Source organism: Monodon monoceros, unplaced genomic scaffold (genome assembly GCF_005190385.1).
Source record: "Monodon monoceros isolate NGI ecotype Baffin Bay Population unplaced genomic scaffold, NGI_Narwhal_1 Super_Scaffold_12, whole genome shotgun sequence".
Lineage (NCBI taxonomy): Eukaryota > Metazoa > Chordata > Mammalia > Artiodactyla > Monodontidae > Monodon > Monodon monoceros.
In genome coordinates, this window is record NW_021703768.1 from 60,301,171 (window position 1) to 60,326,248 (window position 25,078).

A 25,078-nucleotide genomic window follows, 5' to 3' on the forward strand; every position below is an offset into this window, starting at 1 on the left:
TGTATGTATGTATGCATATGTATGCATATATATATATACACACATATGAAAAATTGACACCGAATATAAAAATTGTGAATGTTTAGACACTCGTGACAGTCATAATTGTTGAAGTGCAGAGAAAAAGTTGGATCTAACACAGAAGGGTTAAATAGTGTTAAAAATTTTCCCCCACATTCTAGGAAACTTTGCTTGTGGTGTGACCGAGTCCAAACTCATTCTGCTCGCCACACAACAGGCCAGTAAATCAGGAGATGAGGTGCTGGGGCAACGAATAACAACTTTGTTCAGAAAGCCCAGTGTCTGCGAAGATGGTGGACTAATGTCCTAGAGAACCATCTTGCTCAAGTCAGCATTCAGGCTTCTTTTATACAAAAAGGGGAGGGGGTGTGGTTGGTTGCTGCAGACTTCTTGGTGTTGGAATCCTTTTTTTTTTTTTTTTTTTTTTTTTTGCGGTACACGGGCCTCTCACTCTTGTGGCCTCTCCCGTTGCGGAGCACAGGCTCCGGACACGTATGCTCAGCAGCCATGGCTCACGGGCCCAGCCGCTCCGTGGCATGTGGGATCTTCCCGGACCGGGGCACGAACCCGTGTCCCCTGCATCGGCAGGCGGACTCTCAACCACTGCGCTACCAGGGAAACCCTGGAATCCTTTGTTCTTGCAGCTGTCCACATAGCTCAGGTCACCATGTTCCTGTAAACCTCCAGCAAGATAAATGTTATACTCTGTTCTGCAACTTTTTGTCTCTATATGAATGGAAAAGTGTTATATCCTTAAAGGTCAGCCCCTTGAGAATGGGCTATCCTGTATGTTTCAGGCTAAAGGAAACATTCTTACCTCGAAGCAAAAGCAATAGAATACAAACGTTAAAGTAAAAGAAACAGATGTTATGGAGTCAGGTTTGTTCTTCCCTGTTACAGTGGGACTTGATTTGCTGATGGGATACTCTTAACACTAATCCTGAGCGTGCCAAACTTTAGAAAAATGATCTATAATTGTATTTTATATTGCTAAACAATTAAGACATAAGATCTAAAATACATATAACGTATTATTTCAAAAAGGTGAAATTGGAACTTTTAAAATGAAAACTAACCATACAACCCAGAGGTTTCATGAGTCGTTCTCTTTGGGAAACTCAGTGTGTGGGCCACTGAGAGAGACAGAGTTAGAATCAGTAATAAAGGCAATAGTCAAATCCTGTCAGGTTTGTCCAACAGCACCCCTGCACCTTTGTCAGCATGTCTCCATTGGGACGGGGTGGATCGCAGTTGGGCAGGTGACGGCGTTGCCCTAAGTTCTGAATGAGCATGAATGTAGCGCAAAGCCCTCAGATCCCAACATGCAACACGGCTCTGCTTGTCCGCACACACAGCTGTGAGGCTCTAGCCTGGCCCGAAGAAGCAGCTTGTTATTTGTGACAACGCTGTGTGCACGGTGCCCTCTTCCCCTACACCCACCCCGAGTGAGTCAAAGTTTAACACATTTAGTCTAATTTGTGCTGGGAGATATAAGTGATCACTGATTTCACGCATTGCAGGGTCTCAAGATAGGAAAATGGGAGGGACCTGGAGGATCTCAATTTGGGGGAGGGCGGTCGTGCAGAGGAAACCTGGGTAGTGAATTTGCTACCCAGTTTCCCAAGGAGAGCTGTGGTTCTCTTCCATCCTGCCTCTGAGCTTTATTAATCAGCCACAGTGCGGTGGGCATACTCCAGAGGACATGGAATTTATGTCCTCGTGCTCTTCCCTCTAGGAGCTAACGAGTGTGCTTTCCTTGGGGAGAAAGTGCTCTCTACCTGTTTCCCTTCCTTGTAGTCATGATCAAGTCTCCCATCTTAGAACCAAATCACCCACGACCACCACCACCCATGAAACACCCTCTTCTTCATTTCTGCTCCCCATTTATTTAATTCCTTCCCCTACTTTTAAAACCCACTCATCAAAACAAAATGAAACAAACCCCCCCCAAAATCCTTCCTGGAATTTTCTAGAAAAAGATTTGACTGGAAGGCAGAGGGAGAACTTTCTAGCTTGTTTCTGCCCCTGCCCCCCACCCACTGTTTTTAGGGCTGGAATTAAGGGAGGAAAGGAGAATGCCTTAATGGATGTGCTCACTATGTTATTCCTTTGAAATGATTTGCAGTACGAAAAGCATTATTAACAGACCATTCTGATCTTCCTCAAACTGAACGTGGAGAAATAGTTATGATTCTTAATACTGTATTCCTTATAATCTGAATATCTCAGTGAATGAACTGTTTTTAGAAGTGTTTTAGGGAATATGCTATTACAGATATATGTTATTGTATTTGTTATACAATACTCACTAAATACTAAAACTTATTTAGTGCTAAATACACTAAGCCCAAAACTTAGTGGCTTTAAACAAAACCCATTTTATTATGCCTCACATTTTTGTGGGTTAGGAATTTGGACCGGGCTCGGCTGGGTGAGCCTTCTGTTCGTGGTGCCATCGGTAGTGTTTGGCTGGCAGATGGACTGTTCTCGAGGGTCCAAGATGGCTGCCATCTTGGCAGGGCTTAGCTGGGACTGTGGAGGATTGCACCTACTTGTGACCTCTCTAGCATGGCATTCTCAGGGGAGTCAGACTTAGATGGTTGCTCAAGGATCCAAGAGCAAGTGTTCTAACGAGCAAGGTCTACACAACCTTTTATGACCCAATATTGGAAGTCACACAGCATCACTTCTGTCATACTCTCTTGGTCAAGTGGTTACCCAGAATCAAGGAGAGGCAACGTAGACTTCACCTCCTGATGGGAGGAATGTTGAGGAATTTGCAGCCACCTTGTATAATCACACGCACAAAGGAGACGGCTCTATTCTGTTCCATGTTAGAAATTCATTTTGTGAGCCACGGCTTAGTAAATTAATTTTCTTCTGTTAGCTGTTTTCCAGAGTGCAGTATGTCCAAAATATTGTTCTCACCATTTGGAGTTTTTATACTAGTGGCTCCCAGTCTTTTAGATTTTAAAGTCCAGTTTAAAAAAATTAGGTGGATTGACATAGGGAAACCAACTTTTTATCTTGCTAGGGAAGGTCATTTAAAAAAATAATAATAATGGCAACAACACACACTACTCATTATACTCACTATCACTTCATAAAACAAAAGGCCTGTTCATATCAAAATAACAGGAAGGACATATGCTTAATAAATGACCTTCAAGTTGAATAAATTTATCTTTATGAAAAAAGCATACTATTTTCCTTATTTTTCTCATTTCACTATAGGCTGGTTGAAACTTTCTCATGAACTCTGTTCTCTAGATGTGCATCTGGGAATCACTCTTCTAGACAAAATTCTCAAGTGTGCCATTCATCACACTTTCTTAGGACATTCAAGGTCTTATGGTTAGAATTTCAGATTTACATTAGTTCCGTCAATTGCACAGCTGTATCTGAGAGGTACTAGGGTTTGAGTTAAACCGCCTATGTTAAATTCAAATGAAATTAGCTAGGTCTCACTGATTATTTAAAATGTGTATAGAACAATATAGTCTCATGGAGTTTCAGAATAAGATGCTGTAAGATTTCTTACCTATCAGAGATCAAATTGCAAATTAGTTCTAGAGGTAAGACTGATGCACATGAAATACTGACAAAACAATACAATTCAGAATGCGGGTGAGACTATGTAGAAGTTACTCATGAAAACTAAAGTAGTTTGGGGCGTTCTCATAAAGAATGTGGAGGCAAAGTTCAAGGTACAGGATACTTCAGGTAAGGTTAAGTGGCTAAGGGTTCAAAGGTAAGAATGACTATGATGCGTTTAGAGGATATTGAGGGATTGGGAGGGTAGGTCGATTTTTAACATGCCTTGTCTTAGAGGAGAAAATAAAATGAATTCAACATTCTTTGGGTTTTTTTTCTTGTTTTTGAGACATAATATAATAATTGACTAAAATTCCTACTTTTTTCTTACTCTCAAGTGATCACATTTTTTCCTTCCTAATCTGAGAAGCAGATGGCTAACTGCTCATGCTAAACGTAAATCATTTCTAATCAGAACAAGAATAATTAGCCACTAAATAACAGCTTCAGTACTATGGATCCACACCTGACTATCTGGGTGACCTTCCCTGAAACACCCAAGTGTACTTCTGACAGTTTGGGTGGAGGAACCTTTGTGTGATGTTTCATCCCTAATGACAAAATCAATCTCAAGTGTCGAAAAGTGCTGCCCTGAATTCACCTCCGCTTCGCCAGCAGTAATGGACGAGGACCAGCAGTAATGGACGAGGACCAATATCCATGAGTCCAAGGCCAGTCCCGATATGTATTCACTCATCTTCCTGGACTGACAGCTTAGGTACTTGCCTATTTGAGGAAACAAAAGGTCATGTCGGAGCATCAGAAATCGACTACTGAATTTTCTCTTTAGATCTTTATTGGAGTCGATTACGATCTAGTCTGGTTTTTCTTTTGGTATCTGCCACCTAAACTTAAACCAACAGCAACAAAGAAAATGGACACATAATTTTCCAAGAGAGAGTCTTGGAGGACTTGTGTGATCATTTTCATCAATATTGACGAAGCGCAGTGTGATCTTTGAGTCCATTTTCAGACCTATTTTCCTGCCGTGCACAGTCACGTCCCCAGAGTCTAGAAATGGCCTGAGATAAGCTACAGGAGTTTTTCTCTTGCAGGCCTTTCTGTTGCTTAAAATATCAAAAGATGTAACATGGACATCGTTGAAAAATTATTTTCTTGTTCTGTTCTTCTAAAATACCAGTTCCTTTTGGATTTTTATGCTTTATTTGTTCACTGTGCTGATATACAAGAGACATCTCTGAAAAAAATCCTTTTATTGCTTGCAGTTATGCTTAAACTTGAGATTAATAAATTTTTCACAAGCCTGGTTTTCATGGATTTTCTGGAAATAAGACACATGATAAGTACTCTTCTTCCTAAGTAGCCCACTCTTTTGGTAACAGAAGCCCTTTGCTATTCTCTGTTATGTTTGTGGCTCTGCTTTCAGGGCAATGGTGTCCATATTAGCGTGCTTGATGTTTTTCTTCTGTCACTTTTCACTGCTCTCCCGTGCTGGTGTGTTTGTTCTAGTTTTTCTCCCAGTCCAGCAACGTTGTGCCCCTTTGCTCCTGTGATCGGCACTTGTCCTAGCTTCTCCCGCTGCCTCTGTGTCCTCACTGCTTCCCTGCTTTAGTCTCCTGTCCCCTGCTTTCATCAGTAGTGCTGCGCTGAGATTGCCCCTTCAGAGACCACTGGTGACCTCTTCCAAGACAAGCCCAAGGCTTTTCTAGGTTCCTGGCACAGCTCCCGGCAAACTTTTGCTCAAAGTAGGGGTCTGCCCACTATAGCCCACAGGCTGAATCCGGCCCTCTGCCTGTTTTTGTGGATAGTTTTATCGGAACACGGCCCTGCCCATTTACTTACATGTTATCTATGGCTGCTTTGGTGCTGTAACATCAGAGTTAAGTAGTTGAAATGAAGCAAGTGGCATTAATACCACTGATGGGAACCAACCCATCAGTGGCTCCCCTTGTCTCTGTTATTAATTAAAATTGGGATTGACATATATATACTAATATGTATAAATAGAAAACTAATAAGAACCTGCTGTATAAAAAAAATAAAATTCAAAAAAAAATTGTTTTGGCTTGTTATTTAAGGATTTTCTCTATCCAGCTTAATTGTACTTCTCCACACGTCCAACCCAGCCACTTTATTTTTTATTTATTTATCTTTATTTTATTTTTTTTAATTTATTTTTTTTGTGATGCATGGGCCTCTCACTGTTGTGGCCTCTCCCGTTGCGGAGCACAGGCTCCAAACGCACAGGCTCAGCGGCCATGGCTCACGGGCCCAGCCGCTCTGTGGCACGTGGGATCTTCCCGGACCGGGGCACGAATCCGTGTCCCCTGCATCGGCAGGCGGACTCTCAACCACTGCGCCACCAGGGAAGCCCACCCAGCCACTTTAACTAGGCTGCTTACCCTGCTCACCTTCCAACCTACTCGTGTTATTTCCCACTCCAGACCTTCCCCAGCGCTGTTGTACATGTCTGAGTGTAAGCAGACATGCCATTCTGCCCATCTCCTTATTCATATTCTTCTTGGGGTCTTTTTGAGGCTCAACTCAAGCCCTGCTTCCTTCATGAACTATTTCCTGATAATCAGCTATATTGATCATCGCTTCATGGATTTGCATCTACTGCCCTATTCTGCCCTGTTACACATGATATTGTGAGGGTTACTGATGTGAACTTCTTCCTCACATGTTTAAGACATTGGCCCTGTCACGGCTGCCCCGCTCTTGGACGCCTTATCTTTATTAATTTTATTATGACCTGTCCCAAGCCCGACTCCCCAGTGTCGGTTCCCACTCTTCCTTGCCTCACCCCTTAGTTTACAAGAAGTGTGGGCCCTGACTACTAACAGTACTCCGAGCCTTGCCCCTCTTCTCCAAGTCTACCACGCCCCAGCCTTAGATCAGGCTGCCTTCATTCCTTCCCTGGGCTGCTTCTCAGTGATATTTCAACAGCTGGTTTCTTTCCAGGGCGGGGACCAGGGTGAGGAGAGTGAGGTGCCTAGAGCACAAAGTTAAGGAAGCACTCATTCTCAGGGTTGTGCAAATGCAGAGTTAGCGCTTGAGAGTGAGTGCTTCCTTAAATTTTGCGCTCAGGGCACCTCAGCACTTGATTGCCTCACCCTGGTTTGGGCCTTCCCCTCCCCTCCCCTCTCCTCTCTCTTTTCCCGCTGCAGTTTATCCTCCACAGGGCTGCTGAAATGGTCTTTTCAGGTGTGGTTGATGTCCAGTACGTTTTTGAGTTTCCTAAAGGATAAAGGCCAACTCTTTGGGTGGACTTAAACATGTCTTCCGGCCTCATCTCTCGCCACAGCCTCCTCTGCACATGAATTCTGCAGTCCATCCATCCTGAACCACCTAGAGGCCCCTAGTGTGCTGTGCTCTGACACACCTTCAGAACGTTGAACCTAATCTTCTTCCCTCCCCTGGAATTTTCCCCTCTTACTTGGAGAATTCTTTTCCATTGTTCAAAACTCAGCATGATCCACCATTACCTTCTATGGGGAGCTTTCCAGATTCCCTGGAATTAATTAAGTCGCTTCTTCCTTTTCCCCCTTAAGCATAAGGTACTCACCTTAATTATAGAGTGTGTTTCATTTAATGGTAATTAATTTTTTGCATGTTTTTAATCTCCCAGGAAACCAAAGGTTCAGAGCCCAGGGCTTCATATTAAAATAGTTTGGGGAAATTTTTAAAAGTACTGTTGCCTAAGCCCTACCCCAGAACCAGAATCTCTGGGTGTGGCCCGGGCATCAGTGTTCTTTTCCCTAAAGCTCCAGATAGCCTCATGTGCAGCCATGGTCTGAAACCACCACACGTGGCTGTGAGCTGCCGAGAGGGAGAGGGAGGGCCTTGTCCCTTCCCTGTTTGCGGACCTCTCCTCCCTCCCCTTTCCTCATACCATACGAGACGCCTGGCTTTCCGCAGGAGCTCAACTAAGAGCTGTGGAATGAATGATCACCTGCTTCATTGGTTGGCTCAGTGATGGGCTATTGAAGAAAGGGCTCAGTTAATTACCACCTCGCTCCCTTAGCACAGGCCTGGGAGTGGGCGAAGTCTGCGGAGACAGGGATCCCACTGGTGTGGAACTGATGTGTGATATCCGTGGCGCACCACAAAGTGACTCGCTGTAATGCTCTTAATTCCCAAGACTTGTTTCTTTATTGCTTTTCAAACGAAGGGGGCTATAATTGCCCTTCTTTGGGGACCGCAGAGCCATACATGCAAAAATATTTTTATGCAAAAATATTTAAATATCTCTTTCCCTATCCAGTGGGCATGCTGTATACTGGCCATTTGAGGAAAGATTTAGATTGGGCTTTCTTTTCAAGACTGTCCTTCTGCATTTGGCTCATGAATTCAGTGGATGTGTCCTTGGGCCTTCATAGGCTGTTTGGTGCCCAGGTGGACTTAAGCAACAAGTGGTAATTAGGTGATTATCCTTGATATGGCATTACCTGCCTACACAAGCAGCTACATCAGTCTCTGCCTGGACCGACAGACTTAAATGTCAGACTTTCCAAATGTAAAGTCAGAGGTGTGCTGTAGACTGTGCTTGATATTTATAGTTCCTTCTGGCAAAGGTGAGCTGACTTTTGTTGCAAATGTTCTCTATTGCAAATTAGAGTTTTGGTTTTCTTCATTTGTCCATGTGCCTTTGATATTAGTACTTTCTTTACTTTTATTTGATTTCCCGAAAGTCCACAGATGCATTTGAACATGCAATGGCCCTTACCTGTGGCTAGTAAAAATAGTAGTAATTGGAAAAACTCAGGGGTTGGTTTTAGGAGAAGCGTATTGATTATTTACTTAAATAGTTTCAAGTTGCAAAAGAATAAGTCTTTGAGATTTAAAAAATTAGATTACAATTCCAGAGCTGTTTCAGGTGGCTTTTATTCAGAACTTGAGCTGAGGGAGGCCAAAATCTGTCATTTTACTTCTACACCACCCCAGAGCCCCTCCCTTTTTTCCTGTTGCCTGTTTTCCATCACCATTTTGTTCTCCCCTTTTCTCTCTTTCCCTCACACCAATAGTTATATTAGTTGTTGTTTCTTTATTGAACAACTGTGTTTCACACAGTGCTTAGGGCTTTAACCCATTTAATCCCTCAAAGACCCTGTGAGGGGGTATTCCTATGAACCCCATTATACAGAGGAGAAAATTGAGGCATTAAGAAATAAAGCAACTTACCCAGGATCAAACAACTAGTAAATGGTATAGCAAAAATTCATATCTAGTCCGTGTGTTTCAAGATCCTGGGCTCTTAACTATTTGCTGCTTGATGCAAAGTTCATAGTGGTAAACAGTAGTGGAATGAAGATGAAGGATGTTGCATTTGGTTACAAAACAACAAAAAAAAAGTTTTTCTGCTTCTCCCGTCTCAACCCCTATTGCTTTAATAATGGGTCCACTTCTTAGCACATTCAGTGGAAGAATCCGATAGAATAAATACTGAACTTGAGATTTTATGTTATCATTTCTAATTCAAGTACATAATTTGAAAACGGTAAGAAAGAGAAATAGCAAGTTGTAGATAAAGAGGAAGATGCTGCAGCCTTCTTTGAACTGAGTGGGTGCAAGGGCAGGTGGGGAGGCACAGTGGTCCCTGGAATCAGCCTCTTACAAGCTGCAGTGGGGTCTGGCCGAGGGATGGCCACACTCATAGCTCACCATTTTGGGGGTCCAGGAGCAGCGACCATAGGGCAACAGCTGTGAAAGCTTCCACATCAGTGGGTGGGTGGGGAGGATCCATAAGAGGCCAGCAAGGAAGATAGGTCCCCCTCCTCCCCCAGACAGACAGAAGAGAGAGGCTGGTTCAGTTTTATGGGGCTGACCATTACCTACCATTTGACACAGAGGAAGTTGAAAGACTAGCCTGACAGCTTACAACTAGTTCTAGGGAGACTAGAACTAGTCCTGGATATCTTGGCCCTCATTCCAGGGATTTCTCCAGTACACAGTGGGGAAAAAAAGGAACCTCTGAGGAAATGGGGGAAAGGAAGATTGTGAGTGCTGCAACTGATCTTAAGGAGATGCTGTTTTAGTGTTGCCTTTAGTGATAAGATAAACCACTTGGTGGGTAATTGTTGACTCTTCCAGTGGCTATGCAAACCTGATTTCTTTAAGCACAAAGCATGTCTTCAGGGGTCCTCAGAGGCAAGGTAGACACCCCATTATGTAATTAAATCCAGACTGGTAATTGGTCAATAAATGGAAAAGTTGGTAAAAGCAGGAAACTATGCAACATAAGTGTAGGGACTTAAGCACTGTGTTTTAACATATGGGCTTGTATTCATTCGACCCTCTTCTAGTGCAGGAGCAAAGATGCCCTTTGAATAGGGAGCTTCAAAACTGAAGTACCCCATTGTCTTTCCCGCATCTCCATAGCCACCATGTGGCTTTGATTTTCAGTTTTAATTTCTCTAATATGTCACCATCTAAGCACAGAATCTTTGATCTTTATGACTTTTTTCGGTCTTTTAGAGTTGGGTTACTCACATTTATTTAATAAATTTTATTTAATGTAATTTATTTAATATAATTTAATAAATGTTATTTACTATTTATTTACTATTTATTTAATATACAGATGTTTAAGACATTTATTTAATAAGTGTATTAAGTATTTACTTTTGTAACTCATCTTCCCCGTCTTTTTCTTTTTTATAAATTTATTTATTTTTATTTATTTATTTTTGGCTGTGTTGGGTCTTCGTTGCTGAGTGTGGGCTTTCTCTAGTTGGGGTGAGCCGGGGCTAATCTTTATTGCGGTGCACAGGCTTCTCATTGTGGTGGCTTCTCTTGTTGCAGAGCACGGGCTCTAGGAACGCGACCTTCAGTAGTTGTGGCACATGGGCTCAGTAGTTGCGGCTCATGGGCTCTAGATTGTAGGCTCAGTAGTTGTGGTGCATGGGCTTAGCTGCTCCATGGCATGTGAGATCTTCCCGGACCAGGGTTCAAACCCACGTCCCCTGCATTGGAAGGCAGATTCTTAACCACTGCACCACGAGGGAAGTCCCACCCAAGTCTTTCTTATGTTAGTTTTCATAGGAGTAGCTCCCATTCCTTTCACACTCATATCTCATTATTTATGTGACTGATGTTTAATTGGATACATAACTAATAAGAGCAGAACCCACATAAGCAGGTTGGATATAAGCCCAGTAAGCCTAAAGCGCTTATTGGAAGCAGAGGGAAGATGGTAAATAATTCTCAGTGTGTTTGTGGGAGGGTTGGTTAATCCATTGAGTTGGTTAAGTAAGAATTGGCTAAGTAGGTTTCTACTATGGTTATAACACAAGCTGATGGTAGAAAACCCTATCTTTGGGACAATAAATGCACCTGCCTCTTGTGTAATATCTAAAAAATAATGAGCATGATTTAGGAAATAAAGGAAATTTAGGAAATAAAGCATTTTTTCTCAATCCTGAATATGATAGATGATATTATATTATTCCTTTCAACAGCCATCTCCAGAAGTGTCATTGTTATTCTTAAAGATTTATTTTTGACTTAAAATTTTATTTTAACCTAAGAAAATCCCCTTATAAAAGGTGAGTGTGAGCATTGCCGCATGGAGATTATTTATCATTGAATTCAGAACACTATCACGGAATTATTTTTTATTGAAAATCAATCTGTAAATAAATGGGATGAATTATAGGATAATGCATTAGCCACGGATAACGGAAGTGCTTAAAACAATTTTTTATAAAACTATTGGCTAAAATTATTATGAGAAAAAACACTCTATTCTATTTCTTAAAATTGTTCTGTTTAGTTTAAATGTGGTTTAAAATTCTACGGGGAAAAGATGTGTGCCCCCTTAGGGATTGTCAGAAAGAATCAAAAGCAGCTTAGCAAGGAGACAGAAATGGAAATGTGATATTTGTCAGGGGAAATAAGGGTACGATTAAATAAAATGGAATCAGCTCCCATGTTAGAAAATCCCTTAATGGGGAAGTGATGCTCGAGGCCTCTTTCTGTCTTCTGAGAAACCTGGACCGAGAGGCTGGCTGGCCAAGGGTGTCCTGAGCCCCAGCTGTGGTAGGAGGTGAGTTTCAGGTCACATTTATTTCTCAGGCCAAGCTCAACTTCCTGACAGCCCAGCTGAATTAAAGTCTTCATTAGATTCATGAAAGAATCTAAGAATCACAGCCTGGCCTCTCTCTGCACTGGAGGTCTGCCTCTAGCTGGTGTAAGGAAAGCAGGTCCTAGGAGAAGCACAGAGTTTCTGCTTGCCCTTAGGAGATCTCCAACTCATGTAGGGAGATCTTGCTTGTTCTGTGTCTTTGGATTTAAATATTCTGTAGCCTGCATCTCCCCCCCCCCCCAAATATGTATTAGACAAATACAAACTTTAAGTAAAAAAAAAAAAGGGGGGTGGGTGGGTAGAGCACGCCAGCCTAAAAAGTGCTTTCAAATTCTAAAGTGCACACAGATCCCGTGGGAACCTTGTTCAAATGCAGATTCTGAGTCTGTAGGTGGAGTGGAGCCTTAGAGTCTGCATTTCTAGCAAGTTCTCCCCAGGATGCAAGTGCTGCTGGTTCAGGGGTCATACTCTGAGAAACGAGGATCTAGAAGACCTGATTTCAAGTACTGGCTTCTCTCAACCTCAGTTTTCCCACCTGTAAAATAAGGGACTTTGGACTAAAATCTTTTTAAATTTTGACCATCAGCAGCATCATGAGGAACAGAGAACAGAGAAGGCTGGTCCATGGTAAGAGCTTATCCCTGCTCTCAGTTTTCAAGGACTCCCTATCACAACATCGTGAAGACAAAATGGAAGCATGAAAACAAACAAGGCAGGGATCCAGAGTGTTTCCACTTTTATTCACATCATGACTTTGCCAACATTCAAAGGTTTGGTTTTAATCAGATTACCTGATGAAGAAATGAATTTTCTAATTCAGCTGTTTGTCTCAAATAAACTATTGGGTAGGCTTAGTTCTGTCCATAGCATGCCCAATGGAAGAGTCGAATTACTAATAGTAATCCCATGTAGGCACAAAAGGTTATTATGTTTGGATCTGAAAGGTATTTTAGCCAGAGTTGAAGCGAGATACAGCTTGATACTATTTTTTTTCTAAACCTGTCAGTTGTGGAGGAATTTAATACTACCTTGACATGTTTCTTATCCTTCAGAATTCTCTCAGATGTTCCCATCTCAGCAAAGCCTCTTCAGAGGCCACAGTCAGAATTAGTAGCCAACTCCCAGCCCTCTGCTCCCAGTTACACCTCTGTTGGAGCACACGCTTCACAGCTGGGCTCATTCTCTTATGGGCCTGCGTCTCCCTCCCTGAATTATGAGCTCCTTAAGCCGTCTTGATGGAGCAGAAAGGGAGTTCAGGGACTTGGAGCCCAGGTTCCTGAGTGCACTGTTCTGTCCTGATCGTGTGTCCCCAGGAGGCCATGGAAGGTTCTGCCCCGCTCTGTATTGGCCCTGTGCAGTGGGGCTGTGGGACGTGTTGTGTGAAATAATGGGTTTGAAACTGTTTTGCTTCTCTCCTGGCTTAGAGTAGGCATCAGACGAAGGTTTGCTAACTTTTCCCTTCCCTAAGGTCAGGGATCATGACTTATAAATCCCTGTATTTCTAGCACTTCAGGGAAAGTCATGCATAGCGGGTGCTCAATAAATTCTTCAAAATTGAATTTAATAGACTTTCTTTTTAGGGAGATTGGGTGTATTTATTTTAGGCATGGAAATAATAGCGATGGGAGAAATAACTGTTTGGTTTTCCCCTATTCGCTGATGGTGAATGCTTTTCTGAAACATATGAAATGTATTTTGAAGAAGTAATTAAAATTGTGACGGAGATTTATTTCTGGTTTGCTTAGTTTAGAAATCCTAAACACAAGAAGGGAAAAGATAAACACTGCATAGGAAAAGAGAAACTATATTTAACAGGCAATTCCTGTAAGGTATCCATTTTTATATATGTATAAGCTTTCTGGAAGAATTAGAAAAAATTTTGACAGTAGTTACCTTTGAGAAGAGGATCAAGGTGGGGGAGAAGACTTTTATTTTCATTTTATACATTTCTACGTGGCTTGAATTATTGGCTATGTAGGCATATTTGGGAGATATATATATATATATATATATACACACACACACACACACACACACACCTATGGGGGAATTGAATGATGGGCCATTTTTATTTTACTCTTTTATATATTAAAACTCTTCATAAGTATTATCTTTAAATTTTATTTTCAAGTGGCTTAAGTACAAGGTGCTAATAATAAATGAGGGTTTTCTGCCCCTTGTCAAGCCACTAAGCCATCTCCAACACAGGAGTCAAGGGCAAGCTCAGATCTCTCAGCCTTTACTACCTCTGAGGTTTAAGAAGCTCCCGGGGTGGGGCTGTGTCCTCACGCTACTGCTGGGTGAGGGAAAGGTGGCATCCAGTTATGAGCCCTTAAAGTGCTGGAATCATCACTTCATAAAGCTCTGACCTGGCTTAGCAATGACACGGCTGCAGGTGACTGCCCGGAAGAAGGTGATGACAGGATATGGAGACCTGCCCAGCAGGAGCATCATCCCTCCTGCACCAGAAAAGCAAGGGAGTTACAGTACCTCCTTTGGAACATAGCGCAGGAGCCTCTTCTTTCTAGCAAGCGATTGGATTTTCATTTTTGCTCTGGTACCACCCAGCTGTTTGCAGCATCAACTCTCTTACTTCCCCGACCAAGAGTCGGGAATGTGTCCATCTGGAGTATCTGAGAATGAGTAGCGCATCCCTTGCCACGTGCTCAGGGAGGACAAAGCAGCATTTCCCCCTAGTTCCCGTCTATCGTTTTCTGCCACCCCAGACTTAACTCTTAATTCTATGAGGGTGGTGCCCAGGGAGAAGGCACCTCAGAGACATTTGAGGCACTGCTTTCAATTTTAGATGTTACTGCCACATAGGAGCCTGGACAAACTGGGATGTTTTCACAGGAGGGCAGCCAGGATGGCTAAAGGAGTGATAAGCACATTGTACAAAGAGCTGCTGTCGCACTGGGATGTAGTTGCCACTCACTTTTCTGTGGTCAAATCATTAACTGCCGTATACCTCAGCTTCCCTACCAACGAACCGTGCTCCCGGAGTATTAACCTCAAAGGGTGGTCGTGATGTTAATTCATGCAAACGTTTAGAACTGGCAAGGGTTCCGCAAGTGCTAGGGACCATTTTTTGTTCCTGGGGCTGGAGCTACAAGAAAGATTCCCAAGTCTTTTGACGACAGAAGCCACGGGCCACTCCTGAGGGATGGAGCTCATTTCTGATTTGTAGGCATTTTTAAAGACAGACGTTATCATAAAGCAGCTTAGCTACTGATTATTCCTCTGAGAGGCGTGAGTGGCAAACTCAAGCCTCTTAGGCTATAAATAAGAGCTATGCTGCATATGCATTTCCCTGGGTGAATCTGTCTGCTTTGGGGATTCCTTTGCCTTGTGCTGATACATTCTTTAAATTGTCTTCCGGACATGCATTGGGCCTCATGATGTGAGTAATCTCTTTATTGAGAAGGATGGCCTGTGTATGGTCGTCAGCCCCATAGTACAGGGAAAAATACGCCACCCCCAGCCAGGCAAAGGATGACCACCCACCTCTTTGCAGTACCCCAGTCTAAATAAAAAACAGCTTCTGTTTCGTCTTATTGTGTAATTGCTCCAACATTGGCCATTCACTGTAGCCGTCTGTACTGGGCTGTCTGCAAAGCAGCATCTGCAGACTTTGCCAAATGTTCTCCTTCTGGGTCTCGTGTTAATCCATTAACTCTGTTAAGCAAACGATTTCTGGTGAATGTTTAAGTGGAATATTTCCCTAACTAATCGAAAGCAATCCTTAAAGCACTGTTTTTTAGCTTGTGACTCAGATGCTGCTGAGCATCTTGAACATGCCTTTGAGAAGGGACTAGTCAAATGGTGCTTTGGTGAAGCAAAGGAAAAAGTAGAAATGGATAAAATATGGCAGCTTTTTTATTTTTATTTTTTTTTGCGGTACGCGGGCCTCTCACTGTTGCGGCCTCTCCCGCTGCGGAGCACAGGCTCCGGACGCGCAGGCTCAGCGGCCGTGGCTCACGGGCGCAGCCGCTCCGCGGCATGTGGGTTCTTCCCGGACCGGGGCACGAACCCCTGTCCCCTGCATCGGCAGGCGGACTCTCAACCACTGCGCCACCAGGGAAGCCCTATGGCAGCTTTTTTAAAGCCAAACTTTCATTTATTAATTATACCATTTCCCCTAGACATTGCACACCCTTTTAGAAACCTCCCGGAAGTAACATTTGCCATACCTAATATTATCTCATCCTGCAGAAGATTCTGGACAGAGCTTATGAGGGCTTGCTTTTTTTAGAAGAAGCAAGTGAATTAGAAAATTCACCTGTATACTCAGTGATGCCAAGAGGGACACTGAGGGGGATCCGCTTTGACCCGGGAGCCCTTGACTCAGTCTCCAATCTTGGCCTTGTTGCGGCGCTAAGCTGGGCATTCGGACCGAAGGTGACACAGCCATGAGTCAAACTGCAGGATTGTGTGTGCGGAGACTCCTCCTTACGCTTGCCCACTGGGTACCCATCCCCACAAGGCTGGTGAGAATGTGACTGTTTCGTCTTTTGCCCTTGCCACTGGCCGTGGCAGCCAAAGGTAGCCCACAGAGCTTGCTTTCCAACTTGAAAGCTGATCCGTGTGTCCTGAAGGGTGTGTTATTAAAGGAATTTTTTTCCCACGTAAAATTCTGGAATGTATCTTGTCCTGTGTTCACTTGCTGTTACATGTGTCGCTTACTCCCAGTCTCTGATGTGTTTCTTTGTTTTCTGTGTGTTGCAGGTAGCATAGTGTACCTCGGGATGATGGTGGGGGCATTCTTCTGGGGAGGACTGGCAGACAAAGTGGGAAGGAAGCAGTCTCTTCTGATTTGCATGTCTATCAACGGATTCTTTGCCTTCCTTTCTTCATTTGTCCAAGGTTATGGCTTCTTTCTCTTCTGTCGCTTACTTTCTGGATTCGGGTAAGGTTTTTCTTCTTCATATTTTACAGTAATGTGTTTATTCTACATAAAAACATAATGTGCATGCTTTCTAGAGGTCCTCATTACCAAGAAATTATCCCTTAATGCATCTCCTTTCCCCTCTTTGTGTCAGCCTTAGGAGCCCGTAATGCTGGTTCTTAGAAATATAATTATCAACCTTTAAATCCAGAAGAGAAGGGAACACACATCTTTGTTCCCGTGGCTGATTCTTTTAGTGTTTTATGTCTAGGAAATGGGTATTGTTTTCAAAGGAATGCTGTTTCTATGGCAGTGAGCATTCATAAATGTATGTTTTTTTCTTCTGAAAATTTAATTTAAGCAAGAAATAGCTCTGGTCCTATATGTTATGAACAAATTAAAGTTTCAAACCATTCAAGTATGCTCTTAAATCCAGCATGAGCGTGTCTCAAGTAAATGTTGTTTTATTGATCTATGTTAACAGCATATCTAACTAGGTAGGAAGCCTGCTTCTTGAGATGAAATAGGTTCTTTTCGTAAATTCCTGACTTTTGTTGAATTAACAGGAGTTGTGCTATTGCCAAGTGCAATGGTATAGTATAGTTAATTATGTAGTTATTTTTGTTAAAGAACTCAAAGCACTTATTACTAGACTAAGTGAATCCACAGCTTAGGAAAACGCGGTAGCTCAATTAGGAGATCCAAGAAACTCTGCTTTGATAAGAAAATAATAGTGAAAATATAAAATTTCTGATTCACGCCTGAGTACTTTGTTTTCATTAGAGACTTTCTTTCTGAGGGGTCTAGCATAAGAAGAATCTGTAGGAATAATATAAAGTGAAATAAAAGTGCATGAAGAAAGGGCAGGAGGCAGTGCTGGGTTATGAATTTGAGAAGCAGATCAGTTATGGTGGTTGACGATGGCGGTACCCACACAGCAAAGCACAGTTTTGCCCAAAGGGAAGATCAGAAAACTGCAACCCATCTCTCCTAATTACATATAGTAGTACTTTAAATCAGAGCTAAGATTAGTAGGAATGTAAGGCATCAAAGGGAAAGACTGTATAAGTGGGTTATTTCAAGAGTACAGAGATTTCCCCGTGCAGACCAATGGGTCACTTTTTTAATTCATTCAAAACATTGTTACTTTTTTATATCATTTTCTGCTTCAAGATTTGTGCACATATTGAGATTGGAGGATTATCCACAGATTTTTCTGATGTTCTTTTTTTGTCTTCTTATAGCCTCTCCTGTGCTACATTCTACACACAGTGCGCACTTTGCAAACACGTGACTAAGCTGCACAAATTTCAGGCGATTTCCTTAGAGCGAGGACACTCCAGTAAACCAAGAGAGTTGGAAAGTCTGGGAAAGAGTGATAACATTTTTTCCTTGGAGAAAAATGATCAGAATCAATAATTTGCTTTGTACTGATGGGGAAAGAGGGCTTTTCCTTAACAGAGGGGACCTTTGACGCGCAGGGCTCTGTGTGAGACTGGCTACATACGTCATCCTTGGGGAGGTATTTGGATCATGGATTCAAGGAGCTGCCCCACATCTAACGCTGATTGAATTGAGATACCTGAGGAAGAACAGGTGTTATTTGGGGCTATTTGTTTTCAACCCTTCTCAGGGTCCATAGCATAAGACAGTCTTGCTACCAGAAAAGCTTCCTTTCGCTTTCTTTTACTTACATACTACCACTAGCCTGTCAGGAGAAGACTAATAGCCTAAGTTCTGAACTTTCCAGTCCTTTCCATTCACAATCTTATCCAGGAAATGCCGATGATATCCACAGACTCAAAAGTCCCCAGCTGTGGTCAAATTATTATGGCAATTTTAATTGCCAATCTGGATGATGACATGGTCAACCCAGTTGACTGCAGAGAAAAGGAACATTCTGGTGGCTGCAAAATACTCCAAACTAAGGGACTGTCCAGAAGCCAGTTCAAGGGCAGTACAGAGACAGAGACTGCTTGAGTATATTCATGACATCATCCTCTTCTCTGTTGCAGACAAATCATTCTTCAGCCAGCAGCTCAGGGCTACAGACCCCTAAATAAGATGATTTACCTGGCAAAGCGCAGACTGTGTATTGCTGACTCAGCTAGGCTCCGTAAATTGTGCTACCAGAGGCTAATGCACTGTGTGCCTTTGCAAAGTTGCCACAGGATTGGGAGTCCAGAAACCCAAGTCCACCCTATCCCTGCCCTTTACTGTGAGACCTTGGGAAAGTCCCTCTGGCTCTCCAACCTGCTTCACCATTTGGAAAAGAGAGATAATCGTACTTCACATCCTACCTTGGAGTATGAGGATCAAGTGAGATAATGTGTTAAAGTACAGGGTAGGGAAGGAAATTCGGGATAATGTCTAGAAACATCCCCCCACCCCCACCCCGTTTGGCATTCCTGCTCTTTCTTTGTTCTTCCTCCCATTCATTCAGCTAAGCTGTCCTGTGCTCCTTGCCTCAGTGACAGCAGAGGGAGAGGGGAAAAGAGGCCTCTTTCTGACTTTGCAATTTCAAGTCTCGCCCAAGAAGGAAACAGAAAAGACTAATCATGGGCAAAGACTTGGGAGAAAACAGGCAACTAAAATGGAGCATCCCTGCTTTCCAGAATAGATGGAGATTCCCTAGGCTGGGGGTGGGACTGAGGGGAGCGATGTGAGCTTACTCACCAAAACACCCAGAACCTTGTGGGATCCAGCAGCTGAGGAGGCCTGAGAAATGCAGTTGTTAAGGGAAATGAAGAAAGTGATCTCTCTTCCTTGGCTGAGTTTCTGGGTCTTGTTACCTACTTGTAACATGTGGAGTGCTACCCTGATGACAGAGGGGTTTTCTCAACAGCTAGGGTTCATCTGGACACCGTGTCTGTGAATCTCAGGGAAGTCTCAGCTGAGTCTCTATTTTCTCCAATCCCATTCCAGTTCAACTCAAAAAAAACAGTTTCACACCTGCTCTACCCCTGGAACCACCGGGGGACCTTTCACGGATATAGATGAGACCTGGCCCCCAGATGCTTCCCATCTGGTTGTAGAGGGAAGACACAGAGAGCCCTCCCATTCTCCACCTGCTAAGAACTCATCAGTGCCCTAAGAGAGGCAGCAGCAAGGGGCATGGGAGACTCACAGAAGAAGGAGAAAACAATGGCAAAATTGTGAATGAAAAACCATTTTTCCACTTGAAGGTTCTTCTTGTTTTTAAAGGCATGTACTGTTTAAACCCTTTTTACACCCATTACTTATGCACTGAGTACATAAGCAGCTGAAATTTGACACAGTCCCTTTTTATTTAAGCGTTCTTAATTAAAACTCAAGCCAAAGAATTAAGACTTTGATCCTGGAGACCTTAAATAAGGGATCTTGACATACGTACACTAGCAAATGTAAAGTCGATAGCTAGTGGGAAGCCGCCGCATAACACAGGGAGATCAGCTCCATGCTTTGTGACCACCTAGAGGGGTGGGATAGGGAGGGTGGGAGGGAGATGCAAGAGGGAGGGGATATGGGGATATATGTAGGCGTATAGCTGATTCACTTTGTTATACAACAGAAACTAACACACCATTGTAAAGCAATTAGACTCCAATAAAGATGTTAAAAAAAAAAGCTATATGGAAAAAGTCAAACTTTCCCACAAAAATAAATTAATAAATAAGAGATCTTGTTATTTCTGTTTACTAGGCAGCTCCCTCCATCCACATCTGATCTGGTTTTGAATTGAGGAAAACTAGATGACCAAGGAAATAAGGTTTTAGAATGTCGGGAATTTTTCTGTCATGAGCCTCTGGTGGTCAGACCCTGCACCGCTCCACACGTTTCCCAGGAGTGTCAATCTTGCCATCCTTTCTGCTTCATAGGATCTTCTCCCCGAGCCCTCAGCACTCACGACCTCAGACAGGCCATCCTGAGACCACCCCTCCCAGTGACTCTCACCACAGTCCCTTGGTATGTCTTCTTGGTAGCACTGATTGATGCCCCCAAATATTTGCTTGTGTGTTTATTTCTTTCCTCCACCAGCATGTGAATTCCAAGAGGGCAGAGATTGACAAGATAGGTCTGTCTGCTCTTTACTGCTTAATTGCTCAAGGCAAGGTGGGCGAGGTTACTGTAAAGGACACCAGTCAGGACAGCAGTGGAATAGTCTGACCCGCACAGACCTTCAGCCATGGTGTTCCTAGAAATGAAATAGATAGGAAATTTACTAAAGTCTTACTTGATCTATATAAGGGGAAGAGTTCTAGATCAAGTGACCAAAAGTTTAATTTGCATCATGAAAACAGAAAGGCATGGCCCCTCAGTCAATTCCCAGACTTGAGCCCATTTACAGACCCAGAACCCCTTGAATGAAGGGGAGGCGGGGTCTCCTGGTGGACGGACCCTGGTACATTGCTGAAAGTTTATACTGCTCATCTTTCTCCCAGCCTTCCCCAAAAGGACCTATAGCCTTTTACCAGGGTAACTGCATGAGGAAAAAGGAAAACCTCAGACTTTTCAGGGCTTACTAGGCACTGGCTCTGAACTGACATTAATTCCAGGAAACTCAAAATGTCACTGTGGTCCACTAGTCAGGGTAGGGACCTACGGAGGTCAGGTTATCAATGGAGTTTGAGCTCAGGTCCATCACACAGTGGGTCCAGTAGGGACCCCAGGATGGTTATTTCCCAGTTCCAGAATGCATACTTGTAATAGACAAAGCAACTGACAGAATCTCCACGTTGGTATAGCGCCTGTCCACCAGTTCCACACACTGGGCATTTCAGAGGAGGAAGAGAATTTCTGGGTCCCAGTCCAAACCCTTCATTTTATAGATTAAGGTTCAGTGATGGAACCAGGAATGACACAGCCAGGACTTCAGTTGCGATGAAGTCCTTTGAACTAGCCACTCTGTAAACAAGTAAACTGTGCATTCTGAATCCAAAGTTAAAACGCCTTTGTGTTGATTTTCTGCAAATGCCACAGGCTTCCCCTTGCTCTGTGTTATTTTGTTGCTGAGGCATCGTTAGCAGCACTGTGTTATATTCCTGTTCTGCATATAAAGGAGCCTGGAAGGAGCTCTTGTTTTAGCCTGAGGTCTACCTGGATTTGTGATAGATGTGCTTTCGTCTTAATTCACCACACTAAGTCATGAGTATATTTTCTTAGAAACATAAATATGTCCAGCTGCCATATTCTGTGTGACTTTAAATATTTATTCAGCACAAAGAATGATTTTCCTGCCGGGGACAGCAGTGTTTTGTGGGAACGAGGAGTAGGGCATCACCAATTATTTATCTGTCTCTCACTTTCCTAAGTGAATCTCACACCAGGGAACAGACATTTCCCTCTCCTCTTTTGTTACAGAAAATTAGAAAGATGGGAAATGGAGTTGACACCATTGATTCATTTTCATTTGCCCAGAATTAAATTATTTGCTTCCAGTCACTGTTAGTTATGGGAATGATAATGCTTCAGATGCCAGGCAATGTCAGAGTTAGGAGCGTCTCACTGAAGGCCTGGCACTGCTAAGCATAAAGGTCAGGAGAAAAATACACCAGCAACAGAAATTAAAATGAAATGTCAGTGTCTGTGTATGGTAGGAGAATGAACAGTCATTTCTCCGTCTGCAAATGGAGCCTCATAAATGCATAGTTCATAGCTGCTTGTAATATCCATCCATTAACCAATACCCATCCATTATTATAAAATTATAATAACCAGAATACCTTGACTTTGTAGAGATGATCACCACTAACTGGAATTCTTCAAAGTGTTTTATATGTAGAAGCTCATTTATTTCCACAACATTTTTTTAATAATCAGGTATGCAAAAATATGCTGCCTTTTTAAAATTAGAATGACTTTCACATGTTCAGTAAACCCCCAGGTCTTCTGGGTTTTAGTCTAATTCTAAACTGTAAGGTTTTACTTCCTCATCATATGGGAAAAATGCAGACCCATTTAAAAATTTTCAACTTTTAAAATGTGTTTTATCAAACACCTGTATAGTACTTGCCCTATGAGATGCTGTGTTACACACTTTGTAAATATTGACTCATTTAAACCTCATGGTGACCCTATGAGGAAGATACTATTTATTCCATCCATTTTATAGATGAGGACGTTGAGGCACAGAGAGGTTAAGTAACTGTCCAAGGTCACACAGTAAGTGGTATAGTCATATCATACCCAGGCAGTTTAGCTCCACGCTCATAACCACCAGGCTGTGCTGTCTCAGATTCAATGAGAAATGACTGTGATTTCCTAACACACAATGTCTGATACTTGATAGACACTAAATAAACATTTTGAGCAGATCAGTTCAAGAAGGTTTCTGACCCAAAGAATCGGAATGGAAAGACCTTTTTCAATATGGAAGATGAGGCAACAAACTAAATTATCTTTAATCCAAAAATAATCACAAACCCAAATTGTAAACAGTGGGTCACAGTAGGCCTGTGTTGGCAAACAGGCCATACGTAGCCACCGAGCACTTGAAATGTGACCAAATTTAGATGTGCTGTAAGTACAAAATACATAGCACTGGATTTCAGAGACTTAATACATACAAAAGAATGAACTGGGAGATTGGCATTGACATATATATACTATTGATACTATGTATAAAATAGATAGCTAATGAGAACCTACTGTATAGCACAGGGAACTCTACTCAATGCTCTGTGGTGACCTAAATGGGAAGGGAATCCAAAACAGAGGGGATATATGTATACGTACTGCTGATTCACTTTGCTGTACAGTAGAAACTAACACAATATTGTAAAGCAACTATACTCCAATAAAAAATTTTTTAAAAAATACATAAAGAATGTAAAATATCTCATTAATAATTTTTATATTGATTACATGTTAAAATGATAATAGTTGGATACATTGGGTTCAATGAATATATATTAAAAGTAACTATGCCTGATTTTTTGCTTTAATTTCTTTTCTAGAAAATTAAAAATTTTATATGTGCCTCACATGGTATTTCTATTGAAAGGCACTGTCTTGGGCAATGCCTTTTACGAGAATTTCCAACAATGGTTGACCTTTTGGACACACTTTATTTCCCATTATACCCTTTGGCAAAAGAACTGTTGATCCCAAGAGAGAAAGAAGTAACAGAGGAAAAGATCTCCCAGACTCATAATTTATAATTGTGAAAATTAGCCTCATGCACTTTTTAGAATTGACTCTGTGAGCTCCTTGAGGGTGGGAATGTGTGTTCTTCATGCCTGTACCTCCAGCAACAGGTGATGTGCTTGGCCCAGAATTTGGGATAGGGGGATGATGGATGGATGGGTAAATGGCAGGTGGGTGGGAGGGTGAGAGGAGGAATGAATGACTAGATATGTACCGCAAGTGGCTGGAAAAGTCTGCATGTTTTTTGACATCATTTCTCACAGATCATTATAATGATTGTCACCATCTTTATTCATGACACCATTTAGGTGCTATGGGAATGCATGCTTCCAGCTCTCTCAGTAGGGAGGTTAATTTTTTTTCAAGACAGCATTAGGATACTGATCTCTGAATACACCTTCTCTCCCAGCGGCACCAGGTCTGTTGCTGTGGATATGCAGACCTGTATACGTTTGGGAAGCTTAGGTCACCACCCTGATTGCAAACAAGGGCTAGGGGTGTTGAAATTATGTTTTTTTAGAAACACAACTTTTACATGTTTACATAGCAATATTCTTAAAATAGTCAGGTTTAAACTGTGGCTTCGGAGATGGGAGGAATAAAGCTACCCTAACCACCCATCCTTTAGCACCCATCCTTTATGTACCAGGAAATGTTCTCCTGTTTCTATCTTCTTCTTTTTTTTTTTTTTTTTGGCTGTGTTGGGTCTTCGTTGCTGCAGGCAGGCTTTCTCTAGTTGCCGCGAGTGGGAGCTACTCTTCATTGCGATGCGCGGGCTTCTCATTGCAGTGGCTTCTCTTTGTTGTGGAGCACAGGCCCTAGAACGCGCGGGCTTCAGTAGTTGTGGCTCACGGGCTCTAGAGCCCAGGCTCAGTAGTCGTGGCACACGGGCTTAGTTGCTCCGCAGCATGTGGGATCTTCCCTGGCCAGGGCTCGAACCCGTGTCCCCTGCATTGGCAGGTGGATTCTTAACCAGTACACCACCAGGGAAGTGCCTCCTGCTTCTCTCTTGATTACTCATAATAAACATATGCCTTCTTGTCAATACAGCAGTCTCATTTTGTGTGCTGACCCAGCCCATTCAGAGATGTTAGATCTGTGTTCTTTCATCTAAGCCTCTGTACAACCTCCTCTGTGATAGTCTATTTACTTCCGTGAAAAGGAAGTCACTGAAAAGTTCATCTTTGAGGCTGTTTTTACTTCTGGGTCCAATTGAAAACATAATGGGGACTTCCCTGGTGGTCCAGTGGTTAAGCCTCCACGCTTCCACTGCAGGGGGCACGGGTTTGATCCCTGGTCGTGGACCTAAGATCCTGCATGCTGCACGGCGCAGCCAAAAAACAAGAAAAAAAGAAGACATCATGAATTGGTTCTGAATTGCTGTCCAACTTGCCTGGCAGTTCAGG

The 25,078-nt window shown here is 42.7% G+C and overlaps 1 protein-coding gene across 2 annotated transcripts in view; it reads left to right on the forward strand.

Moving 5' to 3' along the window:
- The window catches only part of SV2C (synaptic vesicle glycoprotein 2C), a 177,187-nt gene that overhangs the window by 50,052 nt on the left and 102,057 nt on the right, over positions 1-25,078 (forward strand). For both annotated transcript variants that reach the window (XM_029217661.1, XM_029217660.1), the window contains exon 2: positions 16,388-16,568. In XM_029217661.1, coding sequence (XP_029073494.1) covers positions 16,388-16,568 — 181 coding nt within the window. The remainder of the gene's footprint in view (positions 1-16,387; positions 16,569-25,078) is intronic.